The 27,435-nt window shown below is 39.9% G+C and overlaps 1 protein-coding gene across 1 annotated transcript in view; it reads left to right on the top strand.

Moving 5' to 3' along the window:
- The window catches only part of neurl1 (neuralized E3 ubiquitin protein ligase 1), a 60,068-nt gene that overhangs the window by 24,016 nt on the left and 8,617 nt on the right, over window positions 1-27,435 (top strand). The window contains 3 exon segments of the mRNA NM_001097237.1: window positions 8,960-9,201; window positions 14,351-14,672; window positions 26,488-27,168. Of these exon segments, the coding sequence (NP_001090706.1) occupies window positions 8,960-9,201; window positions 14,351-14,672; window positions 26,488-27,168 (1,245 nt within the window).

Below are 27,435 nucleotides of genomic sequence, written 5' to 3'. Positions count from 1 at the left end.
CAGACTACTTATTTCTTCTGGAAAATGTCCATTTGTTAGTATACCTCTTACCTATGAACAATTGCTATTTGTTGATGGAATGATACTAAAAGGTAAAAAAACGCTGTATATACTGTATAAATATAGTGTATTTTCCCATTTTCTAAAGCATAAGCCTATGAACCTGTGCCATCTTATAGACTTTCTCTTACCATCACCTCAGCCATGTACATGGAACCCGTACATACACATGTTATTTGATGGGGTGAGGTGCATATAACAAAGAGAGATTTTTTTCTATGTAGCTGTTAATTTGCATCTACCACCTCGCCTGCTATGAATCATTTGTTAAAAGTGAAATAAAAAAAAAGACTCAGAAGAGTGAGGTAAGCGCTACTTTGCCTTCAAGGTCAAACCATTTTCATTTTATTCCTGCTTAGCTGCTTTCTCTAATTCGACAAACAGTGTTGGTAACTTTGCTTAATGACAGCTTAAAGATAAAGAGCTGATAAAATGTCATAGACTAGAACATGCTCTCTATTTAATATTTGCTCAATAAACAATGGAACAAAAAATAATAAACTTGAACCAGACAGGTGTAATTATATAGTGGGGGGAATTCATAACTTGAATGTATCACTAACACATGCTGTATTTGTGTTAAAGGGCAAGTCTGAACCAAAAGTATCAGGTGTATTAGCTGAACATTTCATTTAAAGGTATAGTCTACCCACATCAAGGGTTTAATGCAGTCACTTTCTGTAGAACATTTATATGCTCTGTGAGCTGGTACCTGGGTCAGAGGAGCAGGGTATATTATTCTTAGTTTCATGTTCTTATCCTGCTGTCAGCCATGGCTCATAGGGTTCATTTTGTAAGAGAAGCTGACATACTGTATAATTGACAGGTAGATCTCATGCCACAGGAAAGCAGAATATGAACTGTGACTGTGAATTGCTGTTTTGTTTCTATGGGCTGGGATACTAGATTCCAATCCCAGATATGACAGAGATGGAAAAAAGACATTTATTTTGTGTTGCTGAATAAAAACATGGACTAAAACAAGCTGTGAACCAGTTGCAATTCACTTTATTAATGGGTTTCACAGAAACTGTGCCACTGTCTGCTCTAGGAGAACACAATTTCATTGGCTAAGCCCTCATAGGTCACTAATTCTGTACACACTAAAAACATGACTCTTCTCAGAAATCATGAAATCTTTGGTATCTTTGACAATTATGTATCTGTACCTTCCAGGGTAACCCCAAAGACTCTCATCTGCTGTCTATCTGGTGTCCTTGTCAACAGTATGTCCTCTGGGTTACTGTTGAGTAGCTAAGCTTACAGAGCCTCTTGGAATATTATTCTGAGCTAAATGTAAAGTTATATTTGTCAGAGCCAAGTGTACCCAAAATAACTCATCCATTGTGCCAAAATTGGTAAGCCAAAGCAGAAAACCATGAAGCAAGTAACAGTTAAGCAAATGATGCGATCATCTCATGAGCCAGTTGGTCTTATCAATATGTGGCTATCTTACCAACGTGGCTGTCTATAGGTTGACCTTATTGAACAAGCAAAAAGTAGGCTAGAAGATGATGGTGATCTCTTAAAATGTTGTGTTTTCTGGTTACTTCAAATAAGAATAAAGGGAAACCCTGTTTTTAAATTGAATAGCTTTGCCTTTCATCTACAGAAGTTCAATTACATTAATATTAAGTTGACTGAAATATTTCATTCATGTATGACATGTATGTGTTTTGACTTTAACTCTTTTTCTTCTCATCTGCATTGACCTTTATCTCTACAATGTAACCATTTTATACCTGACAAAATCAAATTACTTGGTAATTCCGGGGTTTATATGGCACATAAGGAGGTACCTGATTGGCACATAACTAGACGCACCTTTAACTTGCCTTATAAGGGACAGCAGGTGGGTGGCCCCTGGGGGTCCATGCACAGATAGAATTAATCTTTATTAGAGGCAAAACAATCCTATTGGGTTTTTATTAAATGTAAGGTATGGAGATCCATATAACAGAAAGGCCCCTTATCTCAAGAACCCCAGGTCCTGAGCATTCTGGATAATAGGTCCTATACCTTTATTACCAATGAAAAGAGAAAGAGCTTGTCTTCAGCAGTATTAGAGATAACAATTATACATCTATTATTACCCATCGATATTCTGACTTTGACAAAACCTCTTTGAAGCCTTAAGGCATAAATACCTCCAGTATTAAACATTACTATTTGGCACAGTATAAATAAGGCCATTAGTTTTACTGTTCCATTTAGATGGTTTAGTACGTGATTTTTGTTTGCACTGCTAATACTGTTCTGTCTATGACACAGCAAGCAGTATAGGAAAAAGTCTGCTAGAAATATAGACAACTTAGTGTGATATACACACCAAGTTATGGAAACTCTTGCACGGGTAACACTGGAATACTCATGAGTTGTCTTTCTCAGAGGAGGAAACAATATTTCAGAATTAGTCTTCCCTTAACAATGTAAAGACCCAAGTTTGCGCTGCTAAATCCCAAGCAGTATCTGTCCCAGATCCAGTAGGACGATATAGAACAGAAGCTTGCTATTCACTGCTCTTAACTACTTTCTGAATGTGATGTAAATAAATGATAAAACAAATATGATAAATGAAAGCAGTCAAGAAGCATGTGTTTCCTCTGCCTCCCCTGTCGTTAATTATTCATTGAACAGGTACTTAAAGCCACAACCGCATTTTAATGTAAATGTTTATGAACTGGTTTTGTTTCTTCAAGCCTTACAGTTAAACATCGCTGAAAATCAAAGGTTGGCCCTTGTCCCTCAGTCAAAAAGGCCTGTGAAAGACTGAAAAATGACTCAAGGAAATATTTATATATCTAGGAATGTAAATTTAGCAACCCTGATTCCAGTAATTAAACAAAGAAAAAGAGAGAGAGATAGAGAGAGAGATCTTTGTATGAAAGTTTTTAGAATTTTTCTACTTAAAGTCGAACTAAAGCCATGAGAACAGTTTGCATTTATAAATTCTGTTTATGGCATAGTCCTGCTGTTCCGTTTTGCCATGGCTAGTAGCCAGTGTTAGGCACAGTCAGCAGAGGGACCCTGGGCATAAATATATTTATAAGCGTACCCCCTGTCATAAATAATGTATTGTAATTGTAAAATATTATCATTTTATTATAAATGGCTATATTAACTTCTTGGGTTTGAGCCACCCATTTGGACCAGGAGTTGGTCTGCTGCCTTCCTTATTTCATAACAAAGTTTCAGATACACAAAAACATTAGCAGTGGTTCAACTGTAGTTACTAGAATATCAGCAGCAAAAAAGGGTTCATCTGGTACAGGGATCCCCAACCTTTTTTACCCGTGAGCCATATTCAAATGTAAAAAGAGTTGGGGAGCAACACAAGCATGAAAAATGTACCCTGGGGGTACCAAATAGGGGCTGTGTTTGGTTATTTGGTAGCCCACAGGAGGCTCTGTTTGGCAGTACATCTGGTTCTTATACAACCAAAACTTGCGTCCAAGCCAGGAATTTAAAAATAAACACCTGCTTTGGGGGCACTGGGAGCAACATCCATGGGGTTGGGGAGCAACATATTGCTCCCGAGCCACTGGTTGGGGATTACTGCCCTAGTATATGACTATAACTGGCTTTTAGTCTAGTCTGGTCTAGGAAATGTATTTAGAAAATCTTAGGTCTTAGTCTTTAGGTGTGGCTCCTAAATCAGTTACTTTGCCCAATGCATGGGGTAGAGCTTTCGAAAATGTGGACTTCCCCCAGGGAGCCTGCAGTTTTGAGTTAGGGCACCCAGCCTGAAGGACATTTGGTGTCAGATTCAGGGCAGTTGCACAGGTGGAAATTAGTCGCCCATGATAAATCTTCGTGATTGTGGGCGACTAATCTCCTTTAAATACCATCCCACAGGCAAGAATCTAAATCACCGGTGGGATGTCGTACGCGTTGTTTCAATTTCCTGAAGTTACCCAAAGTTTCCTTGGGAGGAAACCAAAATGGCGTGTATGCAATCCCGTGATTTACATTCTTGCCAGTGGGATGGCATTACGGGGAGATTAGTCACCCGCCATAACGAAGATCTATCATGGGCGATTAATCTCCCCATGTGCCACTGCCCTTAGGCAGTCTCTTGGCTCGCTAAGATAATTCAGGAATCCCTCCTTTGAAGGTTATTCAGGATAAGAATGGGATGATCATGTATTTGTTGTCCAGGATATTCTTGGAACTGTGGCAGCAATGTTTGTATATTTGTATCATAAGCTACGGGAGACCCTGACCTAATGTTAGAGCCCCACCTAATATTACAATGTAACCCTAACCTAGTGTGCAAGGTTTTTATTTAGTACTAATAATTAGCTTTAAAAATATCTGCAAGTATTTTTATAAAGTAGCTTGCATACATTGAGTGCTCATGTGGACACTATGAATATCAGATAGGATTACAGCACAAAAATGACTGAAGTCATTCAATGTCAGGCAAGGATACCTTGGACCCAACAAAGAACCTGACCTCAAGGGCTGCCCATGTATTCACATAATGCATAGGGAAAAAGACACTTTTCCAACAGTGGCTGGCTGCCGACAAGCAGGGGAGGCAGTTAGTTGAAAGTAAGTGCCTTATGGGAATGTAACACACCAAATTAAGACTTGCTTTGCTGATGTTTGGATCTCTATAAACAGGAATGTTTCAGTCTGGAATCAGATATCTGCTAAATGTATCAGTCCTAATGGGCACTCTACACAAAAGCAGCAAATAGATGACCATCTGTATATAGCACTACTAATTATACATAGTACTGTATAAAGAACTGCTAAAGGACAGCATGTCCCTGTGCTTACAAGCTAAGTTTGATGTGTAACGCCCAGGGAGGTTAAATGGCAGAAAGAGTTGACTGTGTGGGCATCGCTGGGAATTAAACCCAAGAGTTAAAGGCCTACTATGTGGTCTACGTTCCCTGCTAAATATTGCCTGCTAAATAGAATACCTATTATGGTGTCTTACTTTACAGAATACAGAAGTCCCTGCCATGTATAATGCCATTTCCAGCCATGTTTGGAAAGGCCACACTACTGGATTACTAGGCCTTTATGTCTTTTTTTAGTGGCAGTTTCAACACAATTGTAGGTCTGTGGAAGTTGATGAGAAAGAAATGTGGTCATGTTGCTAGTGATCAAAATGGCTGCTTCTGGTCTAGCATTACCTTCACAGAAGTTTAAGGAACTAAATCAAATAACAAATATGCATAATTGGGCTCTTCATATGCCCATTACACAATTAGGGGAAATAACAAAGGAAGATAGAATGATCCTTCTCCTAAACCTGCTCACTTGGACCTTTGACTTTTTACTGTAAATTATCCTTTTCTTGACTTTTCTCCTTGTAATAACAATTCCTAATAAATATTCATCATCTGGCTGTGAAAATATTTCATATAAAGAGATAACTAAAAGAACATAGTGTTTTGTTCCCCAGTGAGATAACATATTAGGATATTTTACCAATAAAACCACAAATGATGTATTCCGAGTTTCTGTTATCTTATATCGCTAATAAATTCCCTCATATGTTTACATCTAGGAATAATATTTTGTGATTATGCTGAGACTGCTAAACAATACCATTTCTGGTTTTATACAATGAGCTTATAAACTCGATATGAGCCTGTGGGAGTGAGAAGGAGTTTGTAGCCAGTATGCCAGTGAGACTATAGCTGCTTAGGCTGAGCCAATACCTTAACTAAAGCATGGAAGAAATAAAGCAAATAAATATATATTCAACAGTTAATATTACCATATGGAGTGTAAAAATTAAGGTATAGTGTCCATTTAAACATACACTGAAGTGTAGCTAGGGTTTCCTGCTCTCTTTCTTTGGGTGTCTATGGAAACCTTGTCAGTCAGTAGAGGAAACGAGATGCTGAATAGCCAGTAGCCAGGCATTATGGACAAGAACTTTTATGTGATGCAGTCTGTGTAATCAATTGTAATCACTGATTATTTAGACAATTTTTTGCAGTTGTGATACAATAGTGAGGATGCCCATTTATGTATGTATGTATAACTTCATTTATAAAGCGCCACAAGGGTACGCAGCGCTGTACAATCTTACAGAATACAAAATTACACACAGGGAGGACAAGTGATATAATAAATAAATACTATATATATATATATATATATAAGTGCCATGTGGTCTGAGACACAGTGAGAAGGAGGTCCCTGCCCCGCCCATGCAGATAGCTGGAGCTTATTTGGTCATTTATGCCTTAATAGGCAGCCTACTGTATATGTCCATCAATATTCACTACTGATATGTCAGAGGTTTGTAGGCTATTGATTGAGATGGCACTTCTTGAGTTCGAGACCAGACTGTGGTCTATGGTAATTCCCTGGTCTCCATGTCTGACAGATCGCTAGCCTGAAGGCCTATGCTCAGATCATCCCAGTTCTGTCCACCTTATAGGCGTACAAGTTTGATCAGATTCCTCCCATTTGGCAGCCAAACCAAGCAAGTCTTCAAACGACTTTCCTTGAATTGAACCTTTATATGCATATTGATATATACAGTATATATATATATATATATATATATATATACATGCTCATATATTATCATCCATTTAGCAGCTAATGCAGGTCTGTTTATTCTGTGCCACACATAACATTTGTCATTTTTGCATTTGCATGTCAATTTTTGCATATCAATTTGATGAGAAGTTTGCATCAATACAGCTTGGTGCATCAAGAATCACAGCTCCCCCGATTTGTATTGACACTCAGGTCATTGTGTTCTACACGGATGTCTAAAACATTTTTCTGTTAGAGGACAAGCAATAGATTTATTGATTAAATGTTCAAAGATCTATCCAGTAGAGTAATAGCAGTGAGCCTACACAGCCCACCTTAATGGGGATGGTATTAGAAGAGCAAATTCATGGATGTTTTTATATCAAATGTTAGAAACTTACAAAATATTACATTTTGACTTCTTTACTTATTATAAAAAACATTACAAATGAATGTTGGCTTGGCTGAACAGATTGCAGTGAAGGTAGACTCATTTGTGAGGGAAGTGAATGTGCTTTGTTTCAAGGCAGAGAACCCCTGTGCAGAATAATGTATGGGCCCCTATAGAGTAGTCACCTAGTACCACTCTCCCAGCTTCCTTCCTGCACCCTCATCAGTGGCCCATTAATAATAACTAATTTGTGTATGCACCTAGACTGATCCACTGCCTCCGCCAGGTGGTTGTAGACTCACTTCAGTGTCCGACGGAGTGCTTTAGTCACCTGTGATAGTTCTTATTGTTGCCGGTGGAAAGGCATGTCAGAGCAGATAGTCACCCATGGTAGCAGAGATCTATCGCAGGCAACAAACTTGCTCTGTAGGACATCAGCATAAGGGTTGTTCTCCAATCACTGTGGCCCTAAGTCCTCCAGTCAAACCCGTGCATTGAGCTGCATTGACGCAAGTGTTGTTTTGGGTGCTGGACCACCAGTGTTTCCCAGTCTATTAAGCCGGCTGGGAATTCTAAGTGACAGCTGGAAAGCTTCAGCTTGTCTGTCACTGATCTATATCATAAAGCTTACTCATAAATTCCTTGCCAAGTTTACTCAGTATAGTTTCACTCAGACCCCTCTAAATCCAGTACTGTAACAACAGGAAGAAGAAGCAGCAATGCAAACATGAAGATAGAGAAGTATAGTCTGAAGATTCATAACAGATTAAGGATAAAGCAGAGCCTTCCCAAATTCCACAATTGTTATGGGAAATACAAAGAATGTCCGTATCTACTTAGTAAAAAGTACACATTTTGTGTCAGTCTGTGTGAAATTTATGCAACCCTGTGGGGTTGCTTGTGTGTAGGTGTGTTGCTTGTTTAATGTGTGTGAAGCATGTGTAAGCCTGTGTGTAAGCCTATGTGTACGCCTGTGTGTAAGCCTATGTGTAAGCCTGTGTGTAAGCCTGTGTGTAAGCCTGTGTGTAAGCCTATGTGTAAGCCTGTGTGTAAGCCTATGTGTAAGCCTGTGTGTAAGCCTATGTGTAAGCCTGTGTGTAAGCCTGTGTGTAAGCCTGTGTGTAAGCCTATGTGTAAGCCTGTGTGTAAGCCTGTGTTTGGAAACTTGGCAGCAGGTGAAGAAGCCCAACACTGCCTGCTAGGACAATCGGTTTTAATGGGTAACCCATTCCTCCCACTGCTTAGAACACAATTGGTGCCACAGAGAGAACAATGTAATAACAGGTGCAAAGTTTGCTCCAGGTCTAATAACCCATAGCAACCAGTCAGTAATTGTCTTTCAGTCGACAAAATAGTAAATGCTGCCAGCTCCAGATCTAGTAACCCAGAGCTGTCATTAAAATTCAAGCACCCACCTGAGATCTAAGAAAATCCATACTGAGCAGAAGCAGTGAAACGACCAAGGCAGAATTCTTGCAGGGCTGGGAATAATGGGGTCTCACTTAGAGAAGAAAAGGGGCAGTTTATTTTCCCATATTGCTCATAAGGCATGAACAGTGCCCTCCATCTGTATATAAACTATCACGGCCTTGCCTTGCAGTGCTTCCTTGCAGTGCACCCATCACTGGGAGTTAAGAATAGCTGAAGATTAAGAATATTCATAATATAAATTATTTTATTAGTGGAAAAACATTTTTAGAGATACAGCTGAACACAAAGCAATTAAATATAAGGAACAAGGCCAATAATAAAAAATAGACCTCATGCCTCAAATGTAGTCAGTATTGTCTTCTAAACTTTTTTATCTTCTATAAGGGAGCTGGGAAACCTATATGTCTCTGTAATTTAATAGTGCATGTATTTTATTTCTTTTTCACATAAAACTATACTTACAGTATGTTTTGTAGTTACTTTCCCTTTAATTTTAGAATGATGAACAGGAATTGCTTGGAATTGTTATGCCTCTCCTCAAAGCAGAATCTCCTCTTGTTTCAGATTCTATAGGTGGGACATTTCCATCCTCCTCCCATCGATGTCATCACAAGCAGAAACATTGCATGCCAATGGCACAATGCGGGGGCCTAGTCATCACTCCTCTCCTTTTCCACCCGCATGCCAAGGGATCGCAGATCATCATGGACACTTCTCAAAAGGCAGTGAAGAGGCAGGCCAGTTTTTGTAATGCCATCACCTTCAGTAACAGGCCTGTCGTCATCCATGAACAAGTCAGGCTTAAGGTAAAATGGGCACTGGCAGATATTTTCCCCCCACTGTGGGGCTTGGGGAACTTAATGTTTGCATACAGTAACATTATAAAAGCATTTTCTGGCAGTTATTATATTATTTATATATTTTGATATTAAGGTAGCCAGCCAACACTTTATGCAATTCACAAAAGATTAAGCACAAACTTCTGGCTCTGTTGTAGCCTATAGGGGAGCATGATCTTCCTATAAAATCATTAATATTTATTTCCTCTGCTTAAAATAATTAACAAGACCGGGCGCTTCCACCCATAGTCATAGGTTTAGCCATAAGTAAGGGCGGAAGCGCACAAAACGCGTAAGGCCTTGTTAATTCAGAGCAGAGCAAATAAAGATTAACCATTTTATTGGAAGATTGTGCTGCTCTCCGTCATTCTATATGCTACAGTATGGGAGCACCATGCAGCCCCCCTCTCCAAGGAGGCACCAGGTGGTGAGCTATGAGCAGCTAAAGTATTTATTCTTATTTGAGTTACAGTGTACCTCTGGCTCTATGCCCAGGGGAACCACTCACAGGAGAGTGCTTCTATTCTCTGCTCCAGTTCAAGAATGGAAGGTAAATTTGTTGTAATGAAATGCATCGTGAATCAGCTTGTTTTTGCATTGGTTTCGGTGCCCTTTGATTGGTGGTACGGATATCCAGCCTGCAGCTGTTGAGCTACAACTATCAGCATGCAGCCAAATGGGTAGATCAACAACTGCTGAAGAGCTGCAGGTTGGACATCCCTATTGAATGTTACCTGGGACCTCAGTCTTTCTGGTTACCATTGCCTCTCTCTCTGCTTTAACATTAGCCCCGAAGCATTTAGGGTTCACAGTAGCATGTAAAAATATTGTGCTTTTTGTACAAAATCTATTTACTATTCTGGTGAAATGCTGGAGATTTGTTTCCCTATATTTTTGCCTTATACTAAGGTTTGTGCCTCTATGTACAGTAACTGTGCGGGGTATGGTAATTATAAATGATGCATGCAAGCACATTAAGGGATTCATATGGGAGCCATTTTTTGAGAAGGCAAAAGGGGCAATCCATCAAGGCTCATTTGCTTTTAACACTACTCCACCATTAAATCCATCTGCCTTTATGTGCTGCAGCTCCTGCAAGGAAGGGAAAGGCTATTTCCACTATAAGTAATGCAAGGTCATGACCAATGGCCCAGGGTATCTACGCTTCCAGTCATATTATCATTACAATTTCTACGTGTCTTTTACCTTATGGCTATTTTCCGCTTTATGCTCTTTTATACTTATTTTCTGTTGTTCCTTTCTATTTTTTTCATTTTCTTGTCATCCGTTTTTTTTCCTCATTGTTCCCTCTACTAATTATGTTAAGTAATCTCATAGTACTAACAACATAGACCATGGTCATAATTACAAAGGAAGCAGACTCTGTGGTCGCAGGGGGGGGGGGGGGACAGGAGTGTAAAGGGCCCTAATTAGTGAGCAATTTCAATATATCTTGATAGAATTGGTCAACTTACCAATGTTTGGGGCCCTAAATTACATTTGTCGCTGGGCCGGTAACATCAATTTATTCTCTCTCTGTTGCAGAATATTATTTTTTCCAATTCAAAATCATCAGACATCAAGCAGTCATATCATTTAGATGTAGCAGTAGTTGATCTTATGTAGGGCATGTTCCCACAGGCTTTTTGTAGTCATGTTTGCCGTGGGGTAGATCTTTATGTGTCCCATTGCACGGCATCACCAGAGTTAATTGATCTTAGTCTGCCCTGTAGGTCTCTGCCCATGGGAGTGGACATTAATGCTTAACTCAGCAAAAAATAGATCAGAAGCTTTTTTTGTGTGTTTAGCCTCCGACCGGGCACATTTACTTCTATAATAATGTAAAAATCTTTTCCTTGTAGCAGATATCCTGTTTTTTATTGCAGTGTATTTCTCTATTGTTCTGTTGTGTTCAATATGTGCACATTCTTGAACTGCACCCAAAAGTCCCACCAATAAAACTGAAGGTATCAAATGAAATTATGCCCAAGGACCTAGGCTCCATCTTACTTTACATGTATGCCTACAACTTGTGCTCTCTGCCGCCCCCTTACTGCCAACCTATGGCAATCACCCCTACTTGAACCCTGTGTAGAGTGATCACTGCTGTTATACATTCTTGCATTCTACTAAATGTAAGTGACTTAGAGAGTGTATATGTAGGAGCTTGATATGAATTATACATTCACAGAATGTTTCAAACTCAGAATATCTCAGTACATATCTCCTTCGCACAGCACTAACATGGGGTCAAACCATTAGCTGCCCTTAAAGTAAATTACCATTTGTAGTAGAAATAATCTGGCAGCTTTCTTCCGTCAGCCTGGTTAGCAGAATGGCTTTGGATATGTTCATTTTCTCTTCTAAATTGGCATGCAGGAAGAAAGCACATCTGGACTTTTCCTATTTCAAAATCTGCAAATGAGGAGAAAAAAATAATGTACACAATTTATTTTCTGGGCGAAAGTGCACTTTTAGACAGCTCACAGTTCTGAAACGTCACGCCTGGCTTAGCTCATTTAAATTGAGAGAAAGGTTACAAATGGAACAAGCATATTTGAACCAGCCAGAATCACTGGGGCTATATTCTGTCAAGTCTAATTAGATGCAAAAGCTTTGCCTTGGCTGCTTACCCTACAAAAATACATGTCAGTTTGAGGAGAGAACGACCACTGCTTTGTTACTAAGGGCATATCATGCTCTTTGGCATTATAAAGGAAGAAAGAGAACACTTCTGTAGAACGTTCTTGCTTGTTTTGTGCCATAGGGAAAGAATAGAGCTTGAATAAATCTGCTTTATTCATACATTTGTTCATCGGGTTATATTATATCTTTATACTAAGGTGTATTATATTGAGTGCTGAAGGGGTAGGGCATTTGGACCAGAGTTTCACAGCTGCCCAGGACATTCCCTTCTCACCAGCCTAGTCTAGTACAGCATAGTTGGTTGAATGGCAAGGCAGCTGACAAGATCAAGAGGCCCTTGCAGCTTTGTCACATGGTGCCAATCTGTACATTATGTTTGTATATGGATATCTACACCTGATACTGAGAACTACTTTAGTCTTCTTGACTGAAAATGAAATTACAGAAGTCAATTCATCAATGAGTCCAGCAACAATTGAATATGGTGTGGCTGAGCACAGTGTCGGACTGAGATGGAAGGGGCCCAGCATAGAACCCTGGACAATGGGCCCACTCTCAAAACTTCAATTGCTTCTCTCCTCCCTCAAACTCTTTATTCTCTTAGTCTCTCTACATACTATAGTCTATTCTTCCATCTATCAAGCTTCCATGTTCCCATACAGAAATTGGGAATGACTATGAAATAGGCTAAATAATTAGAAGCAAGAGGGCCCAGTGACACCTGGGCTCACCGGAAGTTTTCCTGGTATCCTGATGGGCCAGTCCGACACTGGCTGAGCAACAGTGTTTAGATCCCCTTTAAGTGTTGAGTGGAGCCCCTAGGTGGAGATTCCATTGCTGTCAAGGGCACCAACTGTTGAGTCCCTTGAGCTCCAACACTGACCATAACCTGCAAACCTTCAAGTACTGGAGGCAAAGTTCAGCAGTATCTAGAAAGCTTCAGATTGCCCATGCTTGAACTAGATGATCATGAGTCTATTTGCACACTCAGTTACTATGTAATTATGTAACCAAGAAATAAAGTGATTTGTACAAACTCAATGAACAATGTAATTGCTCCCTGCAGTTCTGGAGTTCTACGTATTGTTAGCATTAATTATTGGCTGCTCTAGGGAGGAAGAGTGACCTCACTTATATAACCGTTGGGACACTTTTGCCTGACCAACATCAATGTGCGTGAATGAAACCTTTACGTTGGTGGTAAATGAACCCAACTTAGGGTCATAAAAGAGCTGGAACAGTTGCACCAAACAGCCCAGATAATAGAACCAGAGCTTCAAAAGCACTGGATTTACACAGTTTTAGGTTAAAGCAACACTTCTATAAAATATTGTTTTTCAGCTCAAATACTAGAGAAACGGTTGTGTAGAAAGATGACATTATGATTGGTGAAAACTGACACAACTGGTTTGCACTGCTTGCCTCTGCCCACTGAAATAATAGCTAACAACAACAACTGCAATCTTTCCATGTCACTTGTCACACTGGCTTTCGGAGAAAGATGTTCTGAATGAAAATCAACATTGTTTCAGTAGGGATTTCCAACAATTCTGCTGCGCCATCATTGTCAATGCGCCCTGCGCAGGTACCTTGAATACTAATTTTGACATTGCTTTCTCTCAAAGGGGTAAAATGCTCTGTTTATAATGATTTATTCGTACTTACTGATTCAAGTACAAGGGCAGAATACATCAGGATGGTCCAACATTTGGTCAAGTCGCCTATTTTTGTCCAGTGTGTTAAGGCGATATGATATTTGATATTCAATTTGGTTCAGCCAGGTTTTTGGTGAAAGGTCTGAATCTTGCAAAACAAAGCTAGGATTGAGCTGAATCTGGAATTTGGTGCATTCCTATTCTTATTACATCTATGGGGTGTATTTATTAACATTGGAAACAAACATCACTGGTGCTGTTGCCCATAGCAGCTAATCAAATCTTTACTTTGGTTTTCTAACTTGTAGGTTCAAATCTAATTGCTGATTGGTTGCTATGGGCAACTTAACTGGTGATGTTTGTCTCCAGTGTTAATAAATACTTCCCTAAATGTCAGAGTTGATGCTTATCAAACCATCTATATACAGTAAGAGAAGAAATGATTGCCAACTCAAAGGAGGTGTAAGTACCACCCAAAATATGTTGTGCAACATTAAGACCCTTTATTGTGCATGAGTCTTACACAGCCTATTGGTATATTAAAAAATATTAGAAATGCATTTCGAGTCATTAGTCCCTCAGCAAACAGTGGACTGAGAAATAAAAACATGCTGCACTTTCGCTAATTAAGGCACTTTTGCGAGAAAACCTTATAACTCCAGCTAATAAAGATGTACATAAAAGGAGCTCCATGTTCTAATGGCTGAATGGCAGCTAGAGGCGATATTAGGCTACAATTTGTACCTGACTTGTACAGAACTCTACAGTACAGTGCTTCTATAAACCTAAATGGGATATTTTTACTTTTCCTGCAGATCACCAAGAAGCAATGTTGCTGGAGCGGAGCACTGAGACTTGGTTTCACCTCCAAGGACCCGTCAAGGATAAACCCGGATACCTTGCCAAAGTATGCTTGTCCTGACCTGGTTTCCCAGAGTGGATTCTGGGCTAAGGCATTGCCCGAAGAGTTTGCAAATGAAGGGAACATCATAGCCTTCTGGGTAGATAAAAAGGGCAGAGTATTTTATCGAGTCAATGACTTTGGATCAATGTTGTTCTTCAGTGGAGTACGGATCACGGAACCACTCTGGGCACTGATTGATGTTTATGGGCTGACTCGGGGAGTGGAATTGTTGGGTAAGTGATATGTGTTATATGGGTAATAGCTGACAGCAATTACACTGTACTTTACTGACTGTTTTATGTAACAGTATTTTTTTTCCACACATAAAAAACATGAGATGGATGTCCATACAAATGTCCAAAAGTAAAAGAAGGGGGTCTTTAAGTTGAAGGTTCATTTCTGTGAGTTAATAGGAAGGAAGGAGATCAGAAGGACAAGGAGAGGGTCAGTAAATAGGAAGAACTGATCAGATCAATAAGAAGAAACTGTAAGTCAGTAAATTCAAGGACAGGTTATGTAAATGAGGGCAGATCAGTAAGTATAAGTAGTTGGTCAGTAAGTAGAAATAGTGGGGTCATTAAGTGTAATGTATTGCTGAGCATTCAGAAGCAGAGGGCAGTCAGGAGGAGCACGTCAGGAAGAAAACACATTTGCTTTGGTTGGTCTTAAATTCAGTGAGGAGGGGAAATTAATAAAAAGGAGAGTGTCTCATTGGCTTAAACGATTTGGTTATTAAAAGTGCATTGGACATGCAGGCAGATGAAGTTAGGAAGCCAGTAAAATGGAATGAATTGGTGAGAACATGGAGCAGGTAAGGAAATGGCCCTGAGAGTGAAATAAATGGGTCAGTGGAACAAGCTGTTTGGTCATTCCTGTGCAATGTATTGGTCAGAATATACAATATGTGACTGATCAGCCCAGTTTAGTAGGCAATTATTTTGCTACATGCCCACAGTCATGCCAGAACCCTTATATATCTGTTGGCATATCTGTGAGTGCTGTTAAGTTTGATTAGGGATTTGCCCTGTCCAGGATTCACTTGTGGATTTTGGCAAATCCCAGCACCGTGGCTCTGCTGCACAATGAACTAGCCAATGGTCATTCATTTTTGTTCACTGCGGTTTATTTAATTTAGACAAGTTTAAATGTGTAGAAAAGCCATATTGTTTGTGCCATTCAGCCTTATCCAGAAATGATGGAGTCTGTGCATCCTCAGCAATGTAGACAAGTATTGCTCATTGGAGAATTAGTTTGAATGAACAACCTGAAAGGAATCCAGTCATGTGGTCAGAAAACTAAAGCGGGACCTTCCGTGGCAATATGGCCTATCACTAGGGTTGCCAACTGACAGCCATTTTGCTTGCCTGGCCAATAAATATGATGTTTGATGCCAATGTTATTAATAGGGAAGGAAGATAAAAATAATTTGTTTTTCTAGAAATTGTGGCAACCTTACCCACTGCATGAGTAGCCAGTTTGGGTAAAGATATGTAAAATGAACAGTAATCACTGGGACAGTGGGATCATGGCTAAACATTATGTAGCTGATTCACATTTACACAAATGGCTGAATAATGGCTTACTTCTGTATCCTTGAAATAGACAGCACCACCAAGGCAATATACCCCCAACATGTATTACGTTAAGTGACATATTAAAGAATCTCGCCAAACTAGAGTATATATATCAGTAAATATTGCCCTTGTACATCCTTTCCCTTGAGCCACCATTTAGTGATGGGCTGTGTCCTCCCTCAGAGATCAGCTGACAGGAAGTGATGCAGCTCCAACTGTAACAGGAAGTAGTGTGGGAGTAAAAGACAGAACTCTGTCCATTCATTGGCTTATAGAGCCTAGCATGTATGTGTGCCTTGGCTTGTTTGTGGGCACTGTGACTCCTATGATCCCAGGAGTTGGCCCTTAATTCTTAAAATGACAATTTTCTATGTAGCATTACCCAATAGCACATACTAATAAAAAAAAGTATATTTTTTTGAAAATGGTTTATTTAGATAAGCAGGGTTTTACATATGAGCTGGTTTATGCAATATATTTTTATAGAGACCTACATTGTTCAGATATAGTTCCTTTAAAAGCCTTTATTGGAAAAGAGTTCTGATCTGGCCACTAGCAATAATGGCTCAGTTTGATCCATTCAGCTCTGAGCCCCTGAGAAGCCTGCAGAATGTGTGTGGGGGAAAGTGACTGTGTATAAGGATAATTATAACAGACTGGGACTATAACTCTCTGCCCATAGGCTTCCATCTGGGCTATGACTCTATGTAAAGAGCGGCACCACTATACAATGTAAGGCTGATTTGGGTACTGGATACATGGAGTATAAGAGCAAGGAAAATAAATAGAATAAGGGAGAGCTAATCATTCAAAGGAGTGAGCTTGTACACAAATGACATGTTCTGTTCTCAAAAATCAGATTACCATGAAACGTAATGCTTTACAGCCAAGTTTTATTGCCTGTTTTCTCCCTGTCACTATAGCAGCAGCACATGGCAGTTCAAATACAGGACGGGCTTTATGCATTTCTCTATCTGCACTATGTTGTTAAAGGAATAGTAACACCAAAAAATAAAAATATTTTAAAGTAATTAAAATATAATGTAATGTTGCCCTGCACTGGTAAAACTGGGGTGTTTGCTACAGGAACACTACTATAGTTTATATAAACAAAGCTCCTGTGTGGGAATCTCTGCAGTTTATCTGTAAAATCCTGCTGTAAGGTGCCATAGTCACTATTTATTGTTCCTATGTTTGGGCCTCTGTGTACTGGAAATGCCAGAGCCTATTCTGAGTCCCTGGTTCAGACCCACATTTTGTTGTGTCCCAAGAGCCAGGAGCCAACCCAAAATCATTGTTACAAATGTTAGACTGAGCCTTTGGGGATGAAATACGGAGGAACAGGGTGTAAGGAATATAACACCTCCCAACTGTCCCGATTTTCGTGCCACTGGACCCTAAAAAAGATACAATGTTTCGCAAACTTAGTTTAAAAAGTAGCTTTTGGCAGAAAGCCCAGAAACTCAACAAGCTACACCTGCATTTAGATACAATTGTAACTAATCTTTTGAGGGAACTGAGACTTTCAGCTTAAAGGCAGGGTCGGACAGGGGGGCATAGCTTCCCCCCCCCCCCCGAGGGGACCCCCACCCGACGTCCTTCCCCGAGCGGCTAAATTTAATGCGTCAGGGGAGGAGCAGTCGGGCAGGGGGAGCACTGCAAGGGTCGGGTCTGGGCCCAGTCCGACCCTGCTTAAAGGGCAATTTCACCTTTTTTAGCAAAACAGTAATAACACATAAAACAAGACCCCAAAACCCCCAAAAATGTGTTCAAACTTTAAATAACCTGCCAAATTTTGTAAAACAGGAGTGGTATTTAGGGGGTGTGTTTATAAAAATGGGTGTGGTCAAAAAATTGCCACACTATGCGCAGCATTTCTTTTTGTCCCTCTGTACATTTTTAAAATGTTGGGAGGTATGATATAAAAATGGTGGAGACAGGGGAATAGGCAAGCAGGTGTTCTAATAGAAATCCCTGTTTCATTTCCTAATATATTTCCATTATACAAATAGAAATTATAAAATAGGAAATGCCGTGTCCTTTGAAGCCCTTTCTTCATTTCCTGAACCCTAAAAGCATATGTTGCATAGATGTCCGACATGCAGCATACAGAGCCTTCAGCTATTAACATTCAATTCCCAGACCCTGAGAGGTGCAGTTGAACTACACTCGGAGAGCTCCTGGTTTCTACACACGACAAGGAGCTTTAATGAATGTGATCATTAACACAACAGAAACGATGACACCTTAAAAGATGATTTCACATTTATTTTTATTTCAATCAGTCTCGGAGAATGTGTTATTGTCATCTCTGTTGTGATATATACAATGGAATTGCTAGAGCACATTTGGCAATAAACCAACGCAGGCAATGGAATGCCCCAGGCTGGTGTTTGTATTATATACACAGGCAAGAAAGACCCACCAGCTTTATTTGTAGAAGACTCTAATTCCTTCCCTGTGCAGGTTGGTACCATGGACCCCTATCCTTCTGTACAGTTTCATTTCCAGCTCTGTTGCAAGACTTGCCCATCGCTTCAGTGTTGGCAGCTGCCCATCTTGCCATGCTATAAGTCATTACAGTTTGTAGCCTGCAGCCATATCTTTAATGCTAATTACTTCGTATTTTACCTGTTGTTCTTTTCAATTTCCCAGTGCAACCTTTTACATTTTGTATATTTCCCCACCTTTTTGGACTTGGACCAAGAGGTAGCTCTTTGGGCTATTGGTGTGTATGACATTCTAATGACCTTCATGTGGTTTCTGGAGTATTTCCTATTGGCTAAGGAGGCTGGCCAACTCCCTCTGTTATAGCATGTACTTTAGCACTGTACTGGGCCTGGCACGGGCAAACTTGCACTGGTATCCGGGCTGTAAGTAAATGACCCCTATAGTGTTCTTATCCAGCAGAGCAAATCAAGAAGGACATTAGTTAATCTCCAAAGAGGTCTAAAGCTGATCTAGATTTACGTTATGAAAGCATAAAACGCTAAATACCTTGCTGGCATGGTGGCAAAATAATCTCCCTTTTGGGCAACAGAAAGCAAATAGAAATTGTGATAAATTCACAAAATGAAAACTTTAAAGATAAAAGAATAAAGCATTTTGAAAAGCGCAGAAATCCTTGCTGGAATCAGCTTCCTTTAATCTGTCATATCTGAAAAAATGCATTAACATTTATGTCATCTTCTCTTAAGATTAATCTTGCTAAGCTGCCATTTCGCTTGGACGTCTAAAGATAACTGATCATATTTGGCTTTTTTTTCAAAATTGATTTTTGAGCACTTACTTGCATGGTAAATGCCCCCACCCAGCTTATGATTTAATAGGGCTTTACAATTAACTCATCCATGAACGGCCAAAGGCTGTCTTGAGAGTATTCCATGAAGCACCACCATGGGGATGTAGTAATGTTTGTCTCCAGTGTTAATAAATACACTCCCAAATCTCACTTTAACTTCAAACTGGGCTTCCCGGTGTATATAGGAAACCTAACTGGGCTTCAGTCTGGCCCTTCTAGACAAACCTCTATTCCTTCTTAATGCACTTACTTGAAAGCACTTTTTATTGAATGTGACTGCATGAAATGTGTCATACACTATGGGGTGTATTTATTAACATTGTAGACAAACATCACCAGTGATGTTGCCCATAGCAACCAATCGGCAATTAGATTTGCACAGTCACCTACAAGTTAGAAAACAAAAATGAAGATCTGATTGGTTGCTATGAGCAACATTACCGGTGATGTTTATCTCCAATGTTAATAAATACACCACTATGTGTGCACCAAAATTTTCAATGTTTGCTATTGTATGAGCTATGGAAATATTGATTCTCAGTAAACATTGGTTTGCTTTGCTTGAAATGGAAGGTTTTACCTTTTGCTAGCAATTGTCTCCTCGGAAAGGCATCAGTAATTGCAATGAAATATCTCATAGTACAAACAGTGGGCTGTGTGACGCGGGCCCAGCAATAAGGGAGCCGGGTCGGCAGGAAACACAGGGAACAGCTGCTGGGCTGCGGCTGCTGAAACAGATCGGCCCCTTAACTCCCTGTTTGAGCATTATCCCCATAATTTCTCTCATTATACAACATATTGCTATAGTGCCGCCCAATGCCAGGTGCTTCCTTCCTTTCCATTGATCAGAAGGGAACCAGACACAGCGCATTTCTATTTACATGTTTCTATAATGACTTTCTCATTGCAGCGCAGTTAGATCCAAGCTTAGATCTTTGCAATGTACTTACTCAGCTCAGTGAACTCTATTGTATTATTGTATAGTAACTGTGTAGTTTCTTCATACATTATTCTCAGGCAATATCATTACCAGATCAAAAAAGCAGCAGTGGCGTTAGATAGATAGATAGATAGATAGATAGATGATAGATAGATCTATCTGTCTCTGTCCATCTATCATCATCCATCATCTGATTTATTGATAGATGAATAGATGGACAGACAGATAGACAGATTATAGATAGATAGATAGCTAAATAGAGAGAGAGAGAGATGATAGATAGTAGATAGATAGCAAAATTAGATAGATAGATAGACAGACACACAGATAGATGAATGCTAGATAGATAATAGAGAGAGATACAGATGATAGATAGATCGGTAGATCTATCTATCTATCTATCTATCTATCTATCTATCTATCTGTCTCTGTCCATCTATCAATCAATCATCTGATTGACTGATAGATGGATAGATGGACAGACAGATAGATGGACATCAGATAGACAGATGAATGATAGATAGATAGATAGATAATAAATAGAGAGAGAGAGAGAGACAGATGATAGTAGATAGATAGGAAAATTAGATGATAGATAGACAGATGATAGATAGATAGATAGATAGATAGACAGATGATAGATAGATAGACACACAGATAGATAGACAGATGAATGATAGATAGATAGATAGATAGATAGATAGATAATAAATAGAGAGAGATAGATAGATGATGTATAGATTTTGAAAATCTGAACAATATAGATTTTGGAAGCTGCTGATAGACAAAGAGCATTGTGGCATTGGTACCGTGGCATTAAAGCAACATTTTTAATTTCTTATAGGGATATACACAGCATAAGGCAGCGCTCTCCAACTGGAGGCCATAGGCTGGATGTGGCCCTCCAAGGGATTTTTATAAGCCCCAGTCTGTTCAACTCTCCATAGACATCTGTGTGTGACATTATCCTTTAATATAATGCAGCCTTTGACCATGTGGTATGGGTAATAAGGCGGCTAGCACTGGTACAAGGGAATACCTAAACTGGTAGCCACTAGTGCCTTCTGCTGGCTTCTAGCAGGAGAGCCGTGAGACGGAATCAGGGCCACCATCAGAAATCCATTCTTACCTCTGGGATCCTGTACAGTTGGGACTTTTAGGGCTCCCAGTATTGGTCTAAAGGGCCTCAGTAATGATTCTAACCCCCTTATTATACTATCCTATTAGTTGCAATAGGGTGTAATGAAGGTGTTTGACCAGCCAAATTGTGACAACAGTAGAGTTAATAAAATCATTAAAAAAGAAAAAATGACTAATTATAGACATAGTGGGCTAATGACTAATTATAGATATTGTGGACCCTGTGGATGCTTTGGAGCCCAAGGGAATACAGGGTTCAGTAAGCCCCCAGCCAGCATGTCAGGTAAACAAACAGTGCAGCGCATATATTTCTTTTCTTTCATTATATGCAACCAGAATGAAAGCAGCTGTGCCGTTCCTGCCTGTGAATGACTTGCCAGCCCCACTATAGAACATGTAGAGGCAGGGAGGGACTGGGAACCTTACGTCTAGGTATAGCCTCCGTGACCTTCCTAATTCTGTCTCATAGCAACAAATGCATCTAGATCCTGTCTCTTAGAAACCACCTAAATGGCAATAATCGTAATGTCAGTTTTGTAGCATTTGCACGTTCCCTTTTGTGTGTTTAGTGAAATGCGTTGAGTGCAAGAGCAGAACAGATGTCTTTATTGAGCATGATCGGTTTTCTTACTCATATTGCGGAGAAACAGAAATAACACAAGTACTACATGTTCATAAATACAATAAAAGGCCGTGGTCTGCAAAATGCCAGTCCGTAGGGAGAGCAGAAAATCCTACATCTACCCTGCAGTATCCTTCATGACGGATCAAAGCACAACGCCTGACATTTCACGGATAAGAATAGAAAGGCTGCCCCATAAAATAGTTCCGTGGCTTGGTGTGTGCCATGCCATTAGCTGCTGCTCTGTATAAGGGATAGTCAGTGTATAAATAGAACATGGCTGCAATGTATGGCCTGTATACCTTGTAAAAACTTCCATATGTTATGGCAATCGTCCTAACAAGTGGAAACCATATCAGTACAATTTAATAGAAGTATAGCTTTGCACTGTAGGAAATGCTTCTAGCTTTATTTTTCTCCAAAATAATTCACAATAACACTTAACCCAAAGAAAGTGTTGGTGAAGTTGTGGAATGGCAAGAATTTAAAGGAGTTCCTATAGACGTACAGCATTTTGATGGATTTATATGGTACCATAAGCATACTTTATTTTTCCCTATATATTTCCTTATGAAAATGTTGAGCTGAAAGTATATACACTTTTCCCATTTATTTCAATTCCCCAAACTTGCCTAAGCCGCCATTGTTTTATTGGTAGGCTAGCCACAACCTTCTCAGCATCTCCTTGTGTGGGCACCAGAGCCCACAAAACCCTAGAACCCCAGGTAGGGTAGTGTTTCAGAAAGCTTTTCACTGATGAGCAGAGGGCAGGACCGAAGATGCTGCTTTTAGGTTCCTAACTTGCCAAGCACTGCCTGACTGTTGGGGTTCACTGTAACTATATTGGGGATGCAAAAGGGAGAGTTCATTTTAAAAGGGAGCCCTTAATAAACAGATTGTATGTTTCGTTTTTGGTCCAGCCTGGCTGCCCCAGAGCCTGTAGCTAACTGCCAGTGTGTATTTATGCCAGTGCTGCCACTCTTGGCTTTCAGAGTTATTCTAGCTATGTCCTGCAGCTGTTAATTATGGAAGCTCAAAAGGCATTTTTAAAAGTGCAAGTTGGTTTTATGACCAGCAGTCAAGGATTCTAATTTTATCCCCACCTAATAAATAATCTTTGTACCTCATAAAACCAAAAGTTTTTCTAAGCACCAACCATTAATGAGAAAATCTGAGCACTTCAGCGCGCTGTTCGATAAACTAGTCAGAATGGAGGTCCCAGGCCTTACATGCCAGACAAAGTACAACCATATATTCAGCTGCTTTGTTGCTCAGGGAAAGTTTAGATGAATGCCGGGATGGAGAGACAGTCTAATGGAATGTGGGAGGGATAATATGGACTGAAAAACAAGAGGAGCCTTGCAGACAGGGAGAAGGTTATGGCATCGAAGTGACACAAATATCCCATTGACGACACAGAGATGTTTTTGAAAAACATCAGGAATTATTTATTCAGTTCTTTTCATTTTCATTGATTGTCTTGCATCCTGTTTTTAGCTCTGTTGAGGAAAATACCACCTTAATTCTATTTGAATCCCCATTCAATTGTAGCCTGAACCAGAAAAGTCATCACAATTTGACTTGAGAGTCAGGTATGATCCCTGGATCAGCCTGTAATTTCCCTCACCTGCGTAAGTGCTGATTCAATAACATGGGGCTCCATTCATTAGATCAACCTCCCAATCAGATCTGTCAAATATGAGTTATTTGGACCAGTATTTGGCCATTTAGTAAGTCAAGTAAACTAACCAGAACTTTATTTATTTATAACTGACCTCTTTCCCCCTCTTTGGCTGCACTTCGCTGTGCATTTCAATCCTTATAATGAGGACGTAGCTAAGAGGACTCCTAGTGCATAAAGGATTATATAATCATTTTTCCTAGTAAATGCTAGCCTTATTGCTAAGAATTAGATCAGGATTATCGTTATATATTGCCAAGAGCAATTAGATTAACCATGCTTGGTTAGAATGACCCAATTGGAGCAACCTTAGTTTAGATATACTCCTTCTTAAATATCTTTCAGTGGTCTGGTTTAGTGTTGGGAGCCACCATGGCTCTAGCAATGGTTTGCTTTACTTTCCCATCACCCACCTGACCATCTCTGCCCTTTTCTCGAGGATATCATTAAATGAATAGAGGTATATGTATCAGCCAAGGAAAGTAATCCCGCTTTTGAACCCTCAAATGATCTTGAAGAGCTGGGCACCTCCATTTTTCTTCTCAACTTATCCATTATTGTAAATTGTGTTCAAATTATATATGTAAACCTATGTTTTGACTTGATTTGATATTTACGTTTAATCTACCCTTTACTGATCCATTATAGCCCTAATAAAAAGCCCCCGACAAAACTTCAGATGAAAGGATAAGGATTTGTTATTCTGCTCATTGTCCCACAAGCCCTTCCGTGTCATATAAGCAGATTCTAGTCAGCAGTTGCGTGTCTGGTTCTTGTCTGGTTATAAGGACCTGCTTCTCAGTTTAAGTTCCCTTTGCCAAGTTATTATATCTGTTACTGTACTTTATAACAAAGCAAATGGACAATATTTACAGTAATATCAAAGGAGCACTTGGGTAACCACCCACCATTAATGTATGACTATCTCTGCTGTGGGATTCTATTAAAGTATAATAAATATAGTAAAGTAAATTATATATTTGATGTAATATATTATAAACAAAGATGCCATAGCATGTATGTTATGGTGGCATGTATAAGGTATACAAGCTGACATAAACTAGCTCTAAATTACTAGATTTCCCATCTATGTGCTGCTGCTGAAGCTTGATGCAAAGGATAATTTAGGGTGGCATTTATCATAGCAGAGGTGCCTCCTAATGCAGCCTTTCCTCTATCTGTGAATCATGCCTGGCTGCTTACATGCTTTCAAGCTGTTTTTTATGTAAACCTTCAAGGGCAAATGGATTTAAATCCCACTGGTATCCCAGAAATCCCCAAGGTTTTGTTAAATATCTTGTTCACATGGGCATACAGATATATTAAAATCATGCCATACAGGATATATCATACAATATATATCATACACACACATGACTGATGGCACACTGGGCTGGAAGTAGTGCAGCACTTCATTCCCCCTTTCGTTGCTGCAATATGGCCCACAGGACCCAGCCTGTCCATACATTACTTTAGGAAGGTTACTATAAATGCGTACCTGCTGCCAAAGGTTTAAATAAATAGAATAGCTCTGTTCAGACTGGTCAGTGTAGGATTTTTGAACCTTTAAACATGGCAAGGCCCGGATGAGGTTACCTTCTCAAAGCAATCCTGGCAACTCCCACTCATAAATATACATTTGCCAACAAATAAAGCTCCTATGGCAATATACCATTAGTCATGTTAACTAAACAGCCAGTTATGTGTGAGGCAAAATAATAGAGAAACATGTCCTTAGATGTTCTTTTGTTTAGTCAATATGGTGCTTTGGCTGGACATGATCCAGTTATAGAGACCAGGATGGGAACAAGTTGCTCGTCGGTTCCAGCAGCGCTGTGGTTCCTGGACCTGAGGGTTGGTTTCCAGTGCCAGCTCTTTAGTAAAGTTTCTCTCCCAGAGCCTTAGGATAAAGAAAATAAATAGTAAGCTCTGTGGTGCAGTGTAGCCACTGTGTGTAACATTAGTAGGAACCACTTTGCAATTTGATCACTAACATAATGATGGGTTAAGAGAAATGCAGAAAGGTCCAGACATGTCCCGTTATACGATCTGATGTATTTTGCAAACTCTGTGTTGTATTATAAAGAATGTTGATCATATTGCTGTAATGCTAATGCTGCTTCCTTCAGCCAATTATGTTTCAGCCTGACCAGAACCCCTCATGCCGTATATTTTATTTCTGGTATATACAATGGTACAAACTTCTCATTTCAGAATTCCAGTATTTCTATAGATTATTTTTACTAAAAAAAGCCCATTACTGTCTATCTGCTGTTGAATCAAAAATACATTCAGAGATCTATTGATTTGTGGATCATGGGCAGGTTCATGTTGAACTCTTTCTTCTGTCCTCCCCATCCGCAATGCTACCATGCCCCACTTTCCCCTTTGGCCACCTTTGTGGCATCAGAGATGGGGGTGGGTGCAGGTCTATAAATAGAGGTAGATTGCTGGGTCTGGTTGGGAGCAGGCAGGTTAGAGTTGGGTGCCGGTTGACTTTTAATGACCCACACATCATTACAGGGATCGTCATCTACCCAGTTTTGTCCTTTCAACATTTATGTCCATAAAACCATTTATTTGCTTCCCACATATACATTTTCATTGGTGGGTTGCAAGGGAATTGCGCTTGTAAGGGGAGTTTTGGTATTAGACCTACAAACCTTTAAGCACCACATGTGGTCTGGTACTTCTGAATCGTGGCACATCTTGTGTTGCAGGCACTGAAAGAATTAACTGCAGTTATGTAAACCTGTTGCTGAACTGTGTTTATCTTTACTCTACCCACAGATAGTGAAATCATCCCACCGGACTGCTCCCGGCCCCGATCATTCACTTCTATCCCAAGGCCATCCCTACGGAGAGAGACAGAAGACACCCGCTTGTCTGTTAGTTTGTGTGACTTGAACTTACAGGAAGATAACTATCAAACCATGACAACCATGTGTCCTATCCCTCAAAACTCTCTGAACTCCCAGCATTCCCACTTGCTCCCGTCACAGCTAGAAAGTGATCTCCGGTTCCACCAGCTCCGAGGAGCCCATATCAAGACTTTAGACGATCAAACAGTTGCAAGACTGGAACATGCTCGTGAAGAGAGGACTTTGGTATTTACTAACAGACCCCTTAGAATCAATGAAACAATCTTTGTCAAAATCAACAAATCAAATTCTTCAAGGTCAGGAACATTATCATATGGTGTGACGTCCTGTGACCCCAGCACCCTCAGACCTAGTGACCTTCCATATAATCCAGAGTCACTTGTTGACCGGAAAGAGTTCTGGGCTGTGTGTAGAGTACTGGTACCCCTCCAAAGTGGAGATATTTTAGGGTTTGTAATCAATGGAGAAGGTGAACTACATCTGAGCCACAATGGTACTAGCACTGGCATGCAAGTGTGTGTGGACTGTTCTCAGCCTCTTTGGATGTTCTTTGGTCTACATGGAACCATCATGCAAATCCGCATTCTGGGTATGTCTTATTCTTTCTCTCACATTGCACATGTATGAATATACACACAGGCAGGTTGAACTGAGTCTCCTAATGCTGCTATCTCCATGCAGAGAGCAACAAGCCTGGAGACGCAAATTACGTTAAATAAGCACAAAGGGGCGTGCTCTTTTTCCCCTTGGGGCTCTTGGGCTGGCTAACCCCCTGGCTTGTAAATGTGCTGTATAGAATCCAAGAGAGAGTAGACCTCTAGCTGGTTCTATAGAGAGATGTTTAATATCCATGAAG

This window comes from Xenopus tropicalis, chromosome 7 (assembly GCF_000004195.4).
Source record: "Xenopus tropicalis strain Nigerian chromosome 7, UCB_Xtro_10.0, whole genome shotgun sequence".
In the NCBI taxonomy this organism is placed as follows: Eukaryota; Metazoa; Chordata; class Amphibia; order Anura; family Pipidae; genus Xenopus; species Xenopus tropicalis.
The sequence above is the reverse complement of the archived record's forward strand: the minus strand, read 5'-3'. Positions and strand labels throughout refer to the sequence as shown.